This window comes from Poecilia reticulata, chromosome 5 (assembly GCF_904066995.2).
Source record: "Poecilia reticulata chromosome 5, P_reticulata-male-v2, whole genome shotgun sequence".
Classification (NCBI taxonomy): Eukaryota; Metazoa; Chordata; class Actinopteri; order Cyprinodontiformes; family Poeciliidae; genus Poecilia; species Poecilia reticulata.
Genome location: NC_088834.1, coordinates 11,450,608 through 11,464,226, shown reverse-complemented (window position 1 = coordinate 11,464,226; position 13,619 = coordinate 11,450,608). Strand labels below are relative to the sequence as shown.

At 37.0% G+C, this 13,619-nt stretch overlaps 1 protein-coding gene across 17 annotated transcripts in view; it reads right to left on the bottom strand.

Moving 5' to 3' along the window:
* The window catches only part of atp2b2 (ATPase plasma membrane Ca2+ transporting 2), a 121,307-nt gene that overhangs the window by 57,225 nt on the left and 50,463 nt on the right, over positions 1–13,619 (bottom strand). For 15 of the 17 annotated variants that reach the window (XM_008408526.3, XM_008408529.3, XM_017304771.2 and 12 more), the window contains exon 2: positions 12,693–13,409. In XM_008408526.3, the coding sequence (XP_008406748.1) occupies positions 12,693–12,891 (199 nt within the window). In that variant the 5' untranslated portion in view covers positions 12,892–13,409. The remainder of the gene's footprint in view (positions 1–12,692; positions 13,410–13,619) is intronic. The other 2 variants (XM_008408527.3, XM_008408525.3) reach the window with 1 other exon arrangement.

Genomic DNA, 13,619 nt, shown 5'->3' with positions numbered 1-13,619 from the left:
GCTTCCCTCAGACAGGCCAACTATAGGAAATGTAGGTTGTTACGTCAAACAAAAAAAAAGCTAACCAAGGGACTTTTGCAGTGAGAATACATTTTTAAGTAGAACTTTGTTTTTTTTTTCTTTCCAAATATTTTGACTACTGGGCTTTGACTAATAGCAAACAAAACAGTTCTTCCTTCATAAACCGAACTGATATTTAATGCCAACAGACAGTATAACAAATTATTACAAAGTAAAATGTCTTTTTATGAACTGCAAGCGTTAGAAAAGGAGTGAGGCAGAAAATTCCCCTTTTAACACTGCCTGGACTTCCAAACTGTTTTTAATTGAGAGAATAGATTATGACAAAAGTCAGAATTATGTGTTTTTGTACATCAGACATGTTTTGATTTTTGCTCTTTGATTCTGTGCCTTTGACCAAGTGTTGTTATCGCTGCCACAGTAACCCTTTTCTCCCAGGCAAGAATGAAAACGCTTAGTATTAGATGCCATTATTCCACTCGTCACGACACAAATAACACAAAGCATACTTGATTGTTCCTTTGACTGATTTTTTTTTTCCAACAAACTCAAAGTAGTATTTGCTATGCTTAAGCAAATGAGCACCACATCTGGTGCAACACTGCATCTGTTTAAGAAATAGTGACCATTTGTTTAGGATAAAACTATATTTTGGTTGTTCTGCATCACAAGGTGAAAAAATTTTTTGTCCAAAAAAACAGAGTGAGAAAAGAAGAAAATATAGTCTTCACTCTCAAATCTGCAAATCCAGCTAAAATGTGAGCAATGCTACTAATTTCTAATTCCTTTGCTTTGCACAGTCTCAGATCAGATTGATGAGGGAAAACAGTGTAATCAATTTCCACAACTTTTGTTATACTTAATAAATTCAGGAATAAACTGCACAGCCACAAAGACTGTACAATCAGACTGTTGTGATTCAGAGACCAGGCACCATGAGAACAGGCTAGTAAAGTCTGGCTTTACCTCCATCAATGATCTATGGGGCAGCTGACTTCACTGATGGCTGACATTTATGTGTGACTGTTTATACTAATCTGTCTCTAAAAATATGTCTGTCTGCATATTCTGCCTCGATTTAGACCAGACATGATGCTTAGTAGATATGTGGGTAATAAATGTCTTTGTCTCACACTATGCTTAATCACTGTCAGCTAAACTAGCCCCCAATGTAGCTCTCAAGAGATCATCAGCAAACCCTTAGATGGAAGTCCAAATTTATTGCACATCATCACACATCTCAGAGGAAACATTATGAAAGTCATTATTTCTTTTTAACTGGGTGTGTTCAGCATTTGGGGAAAAATATTTGCCGCTGTTAAATAAGGCATGACAATGATAGTCAACTGTCAGCAACAGCTTTATTAATATATTCTTGCTTAGTAAACTAGAAACACCCACTGATCCCACTGACTAGACTTTAGACAACAAATGTACTTTGTAAATATTCTTCTCCCATTTGCTGTAAGCTATGAAGTAACTTATTCAATATTAAAGTGATCATTTTTCCTAAAGTGAAACCTTGCTGGAATCCTGTTTTAAATTTTACTGAAATGCATCACAGTGAATACACAACAAAAATAAATATCAAATAAACTGCAAGCCATGTGACTCATATTTGAATCCATTCAATCTTCAGTAGGCTAAGTGTGACCTACCTAACAGATAAGGACAGACACGCAGTTGCAAGTGATTCTCTGCTTCATTCAGCTTTTTCCATTATGGGACCATTGAAAAATTAAGGAAATATATTCAAACTGGATTAGACGTTTTTCTTAGTCACATGTGGGAAATGAGCAAAATGGATATTTACAAAATAAAGTCTTAAGTACTTTATTTTAATCCAGTGTTTAGGTATGAATTCATACCTAAACTCTTTGGCACAGGCCTCTCTGTTACCATTAAATGAAACCAACTTTGTGCAGAATGTTGCATATAAAAAGTTCTTTTTAAAGTGGCACCAAAACAAAGCATATTCTAGGGCTCCTAGTGGTCAGTGAAGTCCTTTCTAGAGAAAGAAAGATGGAGTGAGCGAAAGTTTTATGTCAATAATCTTTAACAGAGATAATGTAAGAGCTGAACTTGATTCCTCACTTGAAAAGACAAGCTGAGCGTCAACATCACTGGCTCCAATGAAATAAAGCTGAAGGGCTAATCCAGCTGGCCCTACCACATTCAGCCAGAACCAAATACCATTTGAGTTTTTCTTTATAGCCGACATATGAATATAGTCTGTCAAAAACACAAGTATTTGTTTATTCATTTATTGAGAATCAGCTCCCAGCCAGGTGTGTTGTGCATTTTAACTTCACGCTGCGTAAGTACAACCTCCACACATCAAAGTGTTTATCAAAATGATTTCAGATTTTTTTAAACCAACTGACAACACAATATTGTGTAATAATTATTAAGCTATTTTATTAGTATGTAATAAATGCATTAACTGATCAAATATTTCTAAAGCTCATGCATATTTGCAATGAGCATTGTTTAATATGATAAAACATATTAAATAAAACATTTCAGAAAACCTTGATTTATTTGTTGCATGTAATTAAAAAAAATCCCATAAAAACCAAAACATTTGTTTCTCTTGATTTAAGCTAGAGCTTGGGCTTTCACACTTTAAGTTTTATAATTACAAAAATAAAGCTTAACAAATTAACAGTGAGTAGTGCTCACCTACACACTGATGGGAATTGCAATTTAATTCCTACCATAAAATACTACTGGATGACAGGAATGTTGAACACTACTTTTGCAAGTAAATTTCACATTTCCTAGCAGTGATTCTATTTTACACAGAAATCATGTCAAAATTACATGTAATTGAATAAAAAATTACTTTAAAAGTAGCTGTAATAATTTACTTCTGAAGTAACACAGGCAAAACACTCTGGGACAAAATGTATTTAATTCCTTTGCTGTGCATTTATAAAATGTCTGCTGTGCTTGTGAAATGTTTGGAAAACCGAACAAATTAATTGTTCTTTTTTTTTTCTTTAAAATCTACATTTTATGCAGGGACATCATGATAAACTCAAAATTGTGAAATTGCCACATTTTAATGTTTGGGTTTTTCATAGCTGCATAGGAAGACATTGAAATTCAGTTTGATTTTAAAGGGTCTTTAAGACATCTCATCTCATTTCTTACATTGAGACATTTTGCATTGCAGTGTTGACTGCTGTGCCAAAATACTGCAAGTCTCCCTCAATGCCATTACTTTTACACTGCAGAGATCACCTGTATGATGTATTTATACGTGTACGCACACTCTGTGCCGACCGTGGTTTTGCTCAGAGGAAAATGGCTGTGTCTCATTTATAATTGTCCTCTGAGAGTCATTTCGTTTTCCTTTTCTCACTGCATCCTATTTCACTCTATGGGGTTTTTTTTCCGACTTCTTCCAGCGCCTTTACAGAGTCACAAGGGGAAAAAAAGAAAGGGAAGGGCAGACACGAGAGAGGAGAGGAGAGGAAAGGAGAAGCAGAGGAGTTGAAGAGCGGGAGAAATTGTCCTTATTAAGGAGACTGCAGTTCCATGTGAGAGATCCCTTGTGGGACAGAGATTAAATAGACTGCGTCAGAGGGGAACATGCGTAAGGTGCCACAACTGGAGGATGCGATTAGTATGATCATTGGGGAAGGATGGATGAGGATGGATGAGAGGGGATAAAAAGAGGTAAAGACAGAAAGGTGGGATAAAAAATGGATACGAATGAACAAGGAAAAAAACAGAATACAATAAAGAATAGCTAAAAGTGTGTGAAACATTGACAGGAGGGAGGGGTGTGAAGATATAAAGGAAGGGCAGAGGGTGGCAAAGGAAAGGGACGAATAGTCTCTTGAGCTGTGTACACAATTCAGATGCAAAACATGGAAGTAAAAAAAACACCAAACAACCACAGAAAGCATGTCCAATCTATTAAACGTCTTTTGATTCCCAACTCTGCAAGAAAACCCTTTTTTATTCTTTGATATCCAATTTATTTGTAAATGCTCAAACTGACCTGCACATGCTTGCAGTCTGTGGGAATGACATTGGAAAAATACAACCAACTGAAAACAAGTGTAAACCCCCAATCACTATCTTTTGTGTGACACTTCAGACTCAGCATCTTTATCAAGAATGTGACCAAAATAATACAATAACATTTTAATCCCATAGGAAAAGTGAAGCCAGGGAAAATAAAGTTTTATAAAGATAAAAAACAGCACGGCCATATGGCGTAGGAGTCAGTCACACAGAAAGATACGATGCATTTATAAATCAGACATTGATGCATTCTGAACTAACACATAGCTGACCTTGTTAAAATAAGCTGATGAGGCCAAGATCTCTCACTTCACCAGCAACTGAAACTAAATCTTACTTAGCAATCTCTGATACATTTAAAAAGCCCATTTAAATGTTTGTCTTTTGCTGGCCTCATTTAGCACAACCATGTCATGCATCAGAAAACGTAGTTACGGTGACGTAAGAAGACTCTGTGGCATGCATCACAAGTTAGAGCTATCTAACCTCAAAATTACAATGACTCTTGATGGTCACAGATCCTTTGCAAAAATATGTTATGAACTTTGTAATTAGCTTTGCCCTCTGAGTTATAGATACTTTTGCTCAGTGGTTCTCAGTTTACAGTGGCGTTTTATATAAGCCGTTTTAATTTGGTCTCTAGATGGAATCATATAATATTGTTCCTCAAGCTTGTTTTAAAATGTTTTTCCTCAAGTTTTACAGAGGATCCTTTTCAACTCATTTTGCTTTGATGCAAAGGATGACTTTTTATGATCACCAAATGCCACACTTATCCCAAGTTTTGTTTTTACTCTTCTTGAAATTAGGTCATAAATCCCTATTATGGAAATACAGTTTTGATGTTAGTTGATAAAATCCAATTCATCCATGTCAATGTCTCAAAGGGTCATAATTTTTTTACAAACATAATTATGCAGAATCGTGATTCATGTTCCATGACAATGGCATACAAGTCAGATAAAATGCAACACGACTATTTAGACTGCAGTCTAAATTAGCATGACGCATGGAATTGGCACAAACGGCGTTTTTGTTTTGTTGGGGGGGAAAAAAAACTGAATAGGGACATTCAAACTCCCATGAAAAAGTCAGATATAGGTCAGATATGGACAAAAAACAAAATATTTGAGTTGTTTGCCTGCTGTAAATGTAGCCTAGGAATGCTAGCATCTCTAAATGGTGCCTGTGCCACCCCTGTGTCACAAAATACCCCCAGTAGCAACTTTAAAATCCTGTCATCACATTCTGAAGTCTGTTGTAAAACCCTCAATGTCATTTAAGCACTCTGCATGCATATTTAACAACTATATATCATAATACTAAAACAGACATAAACAATCTAAGATGTACCATTTAATTGGTTTATTTGACAGTGTGTGAATAAAACTGGTCAGAGACATTTATTCATATTAGCTTATAAAACACCATAGCAAAAAACAGAAAATATAATAATCCTCTTGATTTAAACATATCCATATGGTCCAGTATGGAGAAGCAACTCAATATCCAGGGAACCTAAAAACCCTGGATAAGAGCATCTCTGGTGTGTTAAATTAAGTGTTATCAAACAAGATTTCTGAAGCGTTATCGCAGCAATCATCAAAAAGTGTTTTTTTTTTTTGTTTTGTTTTTTTTAAGAGGTATTGAGTATTATGCTAGTCATGTCACGTTTATTTGCATTGCACATTTCAGCCACGAGGCAATTCAAAGAACATTACATCATAAAACATCAAATGGTCACCATGTAAAACAAGCAAACAGTACATTTTGTCAAATGTCATTATCAAAATCAAACAAATACACATCAAATATGTTGATAAATGTTCAACTTCCTACTAATCAAAGATCAAAGGCAATTCTAGTGCCTCGATTTATTAAAAGAACTCAGTGTTTCAGCTGTTTTGTGGTTTTTTGGAAGTTTGTTGCAAATTTGTGATGAATAAAAGGTGAATGTTGTTTCTCTATGTTTGGTTCTGGCTCCAGGGATGTAGAGCAGACTAGAAACAGAAGACCAGAGTGGGTTGGAAGGTAGACACAACAACAACAATAACAGGAGTTTAATGTAGTTTGGTTCTAAGCCATTCAGCGATTTATAAACTAACAAAAGTATTCTAGGGATCAATGATTACTGTCATTACTAACACAAAAGGCAGGGCATTAGCAATTCCCTTCTTATCACTTGCTAGATAAATGACAAAGTGATACTTCAAATTCAATCTAAATTTGGTGCACTCTTTATTTCACTAAACACAGATTAACATCAGTCAACAGTCAAGGTCACATGAAAACAATGTGCTACTTCTTCAGCTCGATGTGCTACTTTCCCAGCATTTCTTCACATTGCAACTAACTCTGAAAGATGTGCGAGTAGAAGGGAGACGCGATGAAGGTTATTGATGTAGAGCAGGTCTATTTAGGCTATACTGCACACTGGCCCATTGGGATACCAGCGACCGACCAGCTCACGGAAATAGAAATGGGAGCGAAGGAGAAAAGGAAAAGAAAGAGACGTAAGGTGTCGCAAGTGTAGAGTGATGGGAGATAGAAGCAGATAAAGGGAAAGTCAAAAGGTTGATGGGGAGAAGGCCTGGGGGAACCAAAGAGAGAGGTTGGGAAGTACAAAGGATTTAGGTGAGTAGATATTAATACTAGAATATTCTAATGAAGAGAAAAAATTGTTGCTTTTCTTAGTGATATTCTAAAAGACACACTGTGACTTATTGTGAAGGATCAGGTATTAATTGATCTAAAAGCCAGTCCTGGTTGGCCTGTCTAAAATCTGACATGATCAATTGTGACTGTTAGCATTGATAAATACCTGTTTGGAGTGAAAACACTAGATTTGCCAGATCCAGAAAAGAAAATCTAGGTCGTAATGTGACACCAAAACATATTGCCATCAGGGGACAGTGGTAGATTATATTTCACATATCTTCAGTACTCTAACTCATTTATCCATTCCAGTAATTCACAAGTTCTTTCTAAGCAACTAAATCCCAAAAGAACTTTATATATCCCTAAGATAAATGAGTTGCGAGATATTTTGCTAAAGAATTTGTCATTTTGACAGATTACATCACAAAGGATAAAATAGCATATTGAAATAACACTGTCAGTACCCACACAGGGAGTCCTTGTGTTCAGAATGGCTATTGTTCAGACAAGCCTTTAAATGCCTGTTCAGTACTTCAGTAACTACTATGCTTCAGCCACTGCATTGTGAGGAGGAACCTATTTCAACCACAACAAAATGTCACAGAAGCTCAGTGTCCAAATTGGATGCCATTATAATGGGACTGACTGGTTGAGAGATGCAAAAGAACAGAGGAAGACAAGCCTCCTGAAGCAGAGAAAGGGAAACGGATAAATACGGCAAAATCTACATTAAGCTAATGTAAGCACAGCAATGTAAATATTAATCTCTGCTTTGGATGAGCAGTGTACAAAAATATTCACATCCCTTAGACTTGTTTGAAATTTGTCACAATAAAACAACAAACTTGAGGATGTTTTATTTCTTCAAACCAGCGATTGGAATTGACAACTACAAAATTCCCACATAATCTATGCCATAGAGATGCTTCTCCGTTGTCAAGTCTCACTCTAACTGGTTAATATCTGGTTCAGTTTGCAGCATTTCCGTTATGGTCTGTTCCTCATTATCATGGACGTGAATATGGGCGGTAATGTGGGTGGGCCGTGAGCAGGAGTTGTGGTTAGCTCCCCAACGATGTTAGCAGCGACACTCAGCAATGGAGAGCCTTGAGGTTGTGGTTTTAATCGATTCAAATAAACCCAGATATTTCAATTTGTCTTCTGAAAATCCCTTGCTGGCCCAAACATAATTAAACACTTCAAATTAGCTGATTGTTTTGCTATTTCTAAAAAATAACTATATTGTAGAAGTTTATTTTTTAAACATTCGCCTTAAAACTTTTTTAATTTAGGTAATGCAGTCAAAAGTTGTAAACCAATATCCATGCATTAGCTTTATTTAAAAGAAAATTTCAAACAAAGAAAACTAATATTATGTAGTTATGGATTTTTATACCGTACAGCACAAAGCCATTGTTCCAACAGAACGTTGACCGGAGCTGGACCATTTCTCACTTCTTCATTGCATGCATGTTCTTCAGAGAACTATGCTGCTTGCAAGACTGCATGTGTTGACATGTGTTCCTGGTGCTGCTCATTATTAAACTCACAATTACGTTCCTCCTCTACACTGTGTCGCTCTCAGACAGACGTTATGTATGCATTTGGCCTGTGACGTAAATCACAGGCCAAACATTTCAACCACCACTATGTTCTGAATTAGAACCTCTGTTTTAAGTCTTTAAGTAAGATTATTTCACTTATAAAGTCTTGTTATAAGTGAAATAATCTGCCAATAGAACTATTACTTTTCAACCCTAGGAACTAGACCAGAAATACTTTTGTGTTTTTGCAGTGCAAGAAGAGCTACATAAAATATTGAAAGACAATAGGTTAAGGTACAGATCTAAATTTGTTGCATTTATATCAAGGTTGGTTTTATTCCAATCCTGTGATTGGAATAAAACAGTTTTTATCCAGATGGAGGGAGAGAGAGAGAGAGACACAGACAGACAGACAGACAGACAGACAGACAGACAGACAGACAGACAGACAGACAGATGTATATGGAAGTGTTTGATCCAAACCATACTCTGTTCACAAAATGGAGTAAGGCTCCCAAACAGAACAAAAATTGCAAAGCTACACATAAAAGTATTTGGCACAAACTTGTAAAAATATGTGGTAAATTGTGTGACAAAGGTGTTTTTATCTTGTATGAAGATTTTTTTTTCTTTTGTTTCAAGAAAGGATTGTTGCATGTACACATATTCCTTCTATTCCTTTTTGGCAAAGATCTTGAGTATGTTCTTAGTCTCTACCACAACATCAAATAGTATTGATGACTTAAGTGCTTTTTCTTCATCCTGGTTCAGCAAAAATAGAAGTGCTTTTATATCTATTACAAACCTAATGTGCCCTACCCAAAGAAACCTTCCAGTGTATTACTGTGTTAAACATTTGCTTGATGAAATAGTTGTACTGTTATTACCAAGCAGTTCACTCTTATCAAAGAATCAGATCACAATCACAACACGTTCTTGGAAACTAAAATCTAGGTTGACAGCTTAGCTTCCAACCTACGACAGAATCATGCCATTAACCTGTTGGCTGTCTGACAGCAAAGCCAAGACATCACCTCACCATTACCTACAAGGTGACACGTGCGTAACTGCATCCTGCCTGCAGGTGTATGGTACAAGGAAGAGGAATACTAAGAAGAGCAAAGAATCAGAGCCAGAGAAACCATTGTCCGTTCTGCTTTTTCCCGGAATTGTGGCTCTTGAATGTCTGGTTTCTTCATAACAGTCAAGCATAAAATGTACAAGAAATATTTAAGCATTCTCTTCAGCAGCTCGAGGTACATTTAACCTCTTGTTGTGACAAAGATATGGTAGGTTTACCATTTTTGTCAGTTCAGATGCTTTATGTCTTCGTGCCTCATAGGATAATAAATTAACCTCAGTGAGGGCATTTTATATATTGTCAACCGCAGCCTCCTGAGATACAAATTACAAACACATGATGACAAAAAGCATCATCATGATCGGATTTCAGGGGTAACATATGTTCTACAGAGAAAGTATAAAGTGGTACAGAGAACAGTTCTGAATTGGAAACCAGTGGAAGTTTTCAGACAAAAATCAAACATGGCAAAGGTGCATCACATCTTGATAATGTACGATCTCAGAAAGAGACATTAAGAAGGTACCACAGAAGAGAAAGTCAGTGTGTCCATTAAATACATAACAGAATATGAATGGGGAAGTTCTGCCTTTTCCGTCATTGTCTTCTTTGTTTCTGTTTGCTCATTCAATGGGGGTTCTATAATGCTCGTAAATGTGCCAATATGTTCAACTTTTGTCACTGTTTGCGTCCCATCTCGTGTGTTGTGTTCACCCAGAATGGTGGAAAACATTCGCTTGTTGCTGTTGCTTGTCGTTCCCTTTGTGTTGAGCTCAACTTCCTGAAGACTGACTAAAATGTGTTGCCTTTGTTTTGGTCTACGCGCAACACATTGAGTTGAACATCTCAAAAAACGGATCAGGAAGTTGACCTAGTCTTCCATAGATATTCAAAATGTTCAAAGGTTTTAATACTGACATGCTGTTCAGCTATGAAATGTTAAGTTGGCATATTTAATAAGGATCCTATCCTATGGATTTGTTCCTCCATCTTTCACCATCTTGCTTCAGCCTGTGATTAACTTTCCTCCTGATTGCAGATACTAATGTTCACTCCTTGGTCTAGGTCAGTTGAATTAACATTTAACAAATCAGTCAAAAAATGCATCATGAAGAGAAGAAAACATATCTAAGTTGCCAGGCCACAAGTCCTAGAACCAGCAAAACTATGAAAAATAGTGTGACTTACAGTCCAAAAAATACAGTGGGCATAATTTGGGTCTGGGAATTGTGATTGGGGGAATTATGTTTGATCGAAGCAAAACATTTTTGTGTTGATTTGGTCACATGTGTTGTATCATTACCTTGTTGTAAAAGCTATTCTAAAAATCTCCAAGGTATTTCAAAGAACTTAAATACCATGCACTTTATCAAGCATCACAGATTCTCCACCTTACATAATATTGGGTATCAGGCTCTTCAGCAAATACTCATCCTTTCGCCTCACAGCAGACCAATTTGAAGTGTTTGTGTTACAGACGTCTCAATCTTACTTCATCTGATCAAAGCACATGGTTCCAATTAAAGTTCTAGTAGAGAATGGTGAATGTCACACAATTACGTGTGTGACTGTAATTGAAAACTTCTCTTCTGGCATCACTCCTGGTTGGCATCTATATTTGTCAAATGATCATGGTGGAGAGTCACGCAAGAAACAGGTCACAGTCTTTGCTGTGTTTTGGAGATTTTTCACTACCCTAACCATTAATCACTGTCCATGGTAGAACATTGACATGCCTCAACAGATCACATGGTTCGTGGCCTAAAAAACGAGTCTGTCTATTACATACATATGTTCCAGGTAAACAAAAGGTCAAAACAAAAGGATAATTTGTTTCTAGTTTGTATGACCTAATTAGAAGTTCCTATGCAATCTATTTTTGTGAAATTACTTTAATTAAATTGCTGTTAACGGCTTTTGGTCACCAATGATTGTGCCCCCAGAGATTGTGATGAAAAATACTTTGGTTCTTTGCTTTTTAACTTTCGCAAAGATGACCCCGAACTTCTCTGCATTCTTTTGATCCTTAAGCTTAATTGGATCACAAGCTTTGTTTCCTTTTAGAACAGCTCAGAACAACAACGTTTTCACCCGTCTCTAAAAAGAAGCAGGTTTCTATCCAAGGATCCCAATGTCTCCATTCTTAGAAAACTGAGCAGTAGCCCGACAACCCATCCAGCCCCTAAATGATTAATAGGAATCGCCAGATGGCCTTGTGCTGTTATCAGCATTACCTTCAAAGAAACCCATCCATAAATATATTCTGGGTATCCGTTACAAGAAACCAGACTGCTGTGTAAGTTCAAGATTAACAATTGATCATTTACCTGAGTCGAAATTCAAAGCCATGTTTTCCTTTTCAGTTAAATTTTGGTTATTTCTGTAAAGAATCTTTTGTAACTGGAAGTTTTTTTGACATTTCATAGCAGAATATTTCAAAAACTAAATGGAAGTGCAAAAATGTTAATAAAACAAAAAAAAAAGATCAGTTAATTAAACTGGAGACCTGAAAGGGGAATAAATGTTCAACCCATAACATTTTAATTAGTTAATAATTATTTATGAATATATTTGGTCTCCTCAGTTGTATCTATATGACAAATGTTGCATGACTGGAGTTAGAAAGTCAGACTTCAAAGTAAATTGAGTAGTTCAAATATCACACAGTTATGGTGATTACATAAGAACATGAATAGTAAAGAGAATTTGGCTAGAGGTGACTAAGCATATGGGATTATAACCTCCCTGTGCCAAAATACATTTATACATCACATAAAATAAATTATATATATATTTTTTTTGCAGAACATTAAATAAAAAAGAAAAAAATATGTTTCTTGCTCGTTTGATTCCAGCCACATTCAATTCACACTGGCAAACCCTGCAGCACACCCCACGTGGAGCAGTACCTTTACTTTAATAAATCTGCACCTGATTGGCTGAAAAGGAAGATGACAAGAGATGGTGGGATGCTTCTGGTGGGGAGGGGAGCGATGTGGGCTAAACTGTCCAGAGATCTTTCTGTGCATACTAAACAGATTTCTCACTCACTGCACAGCACATTTTTTTTTATATGCACCTAAAATGGGATCCCCCAACCTCATGTGCTATTCTGATGCTGTGCTTACGTATTCTCCAAATGCTTCAGGAACACTTCTGCAGCTATGTACCTCTATCACAGGTTGCATTTAAAAAAAAAACAAGTGCATACTAATGTAAGGAGTTAATTTGCATAGCCACATACTACACAGTAATGCACGAACAGTATCCTCTCTAAACATAAGATGTTTGATGTAACACACCACCACCACTATTCATTTTATGTGCACGAGTAGAAAATATAGATTTACCTTCAGTGGGTGAGGTTTTCAATCGCTTGCACAGTCCCTCCACTGCCCCATAGTCCTCTTGGAGCTTGACCACTGCCTCTGTGCCACGAAGCTCCATCAACGATCGCAGCTCCATAACAGAGCAACCAAAGCCAGCCGCATGGTTGCCCTCATTTCTTTGGTTCTTGGCATAAAAATCGCTATTGGACATGTCCCCCATGGTGTCAGCTTTCAAGTCAGTTGGATTAGTGTTTGTTATTGCTTATTGAAGAAAAATTGCACAACAGAGCTCAGTCTGATTAAAAAAATCTAAAAATAATTTCAAGCAGGCAATGATGACTAAAAAAAAGAAGAAAATGCAAGTAATTCTTGGGGATAAAGATTATTACAAAAAGAAAAAAAAAATCCAAGGATAAGACGCCTCTGTTTCAGGTTAAACAAATTTTAACAGACGAAAAATGACACTAAAAAAAAAGAAAACTAAAGTCCAGGAAAGAGAGCAACGGTACAGGGGAAGGAAAAGGGGGTGGCAAATCACAAATGGGGAGCATCCAGGTGCTGGACAGCCCAAGTGGTTAGGTCCTGAGGAGGGCAATGATGATGGTCTCAGGTCCTGTAGCTCTCAGGCTCACCACGGCTGCAGTCCAGACCCGCTCCATGTGTGGCTTCCCATTACTGCTCTTCTGCTTTTGCCTTTGTTGCCTCTCGGTCTCTACGTGGTGGTCCTCCCCATCACTGCTACAGAAAAAGAGATAGAAAAGAGAGGGTGTCGAATTCCAGAAACGAATTCGGAGAGGTGAGAGAAGGAGCAGGAAGAAGCACAGAGAGAGGGAGAGAGAGAGAGAGAGAGAGAGAGAGAGAGCACAGGAATGAGCGTTGTGTTCTCAGGGCAGGGGTGAATGCAGCAGTAGATGGTGCACAGCTGAAGGACAGCCTCTCCTGGCTGCT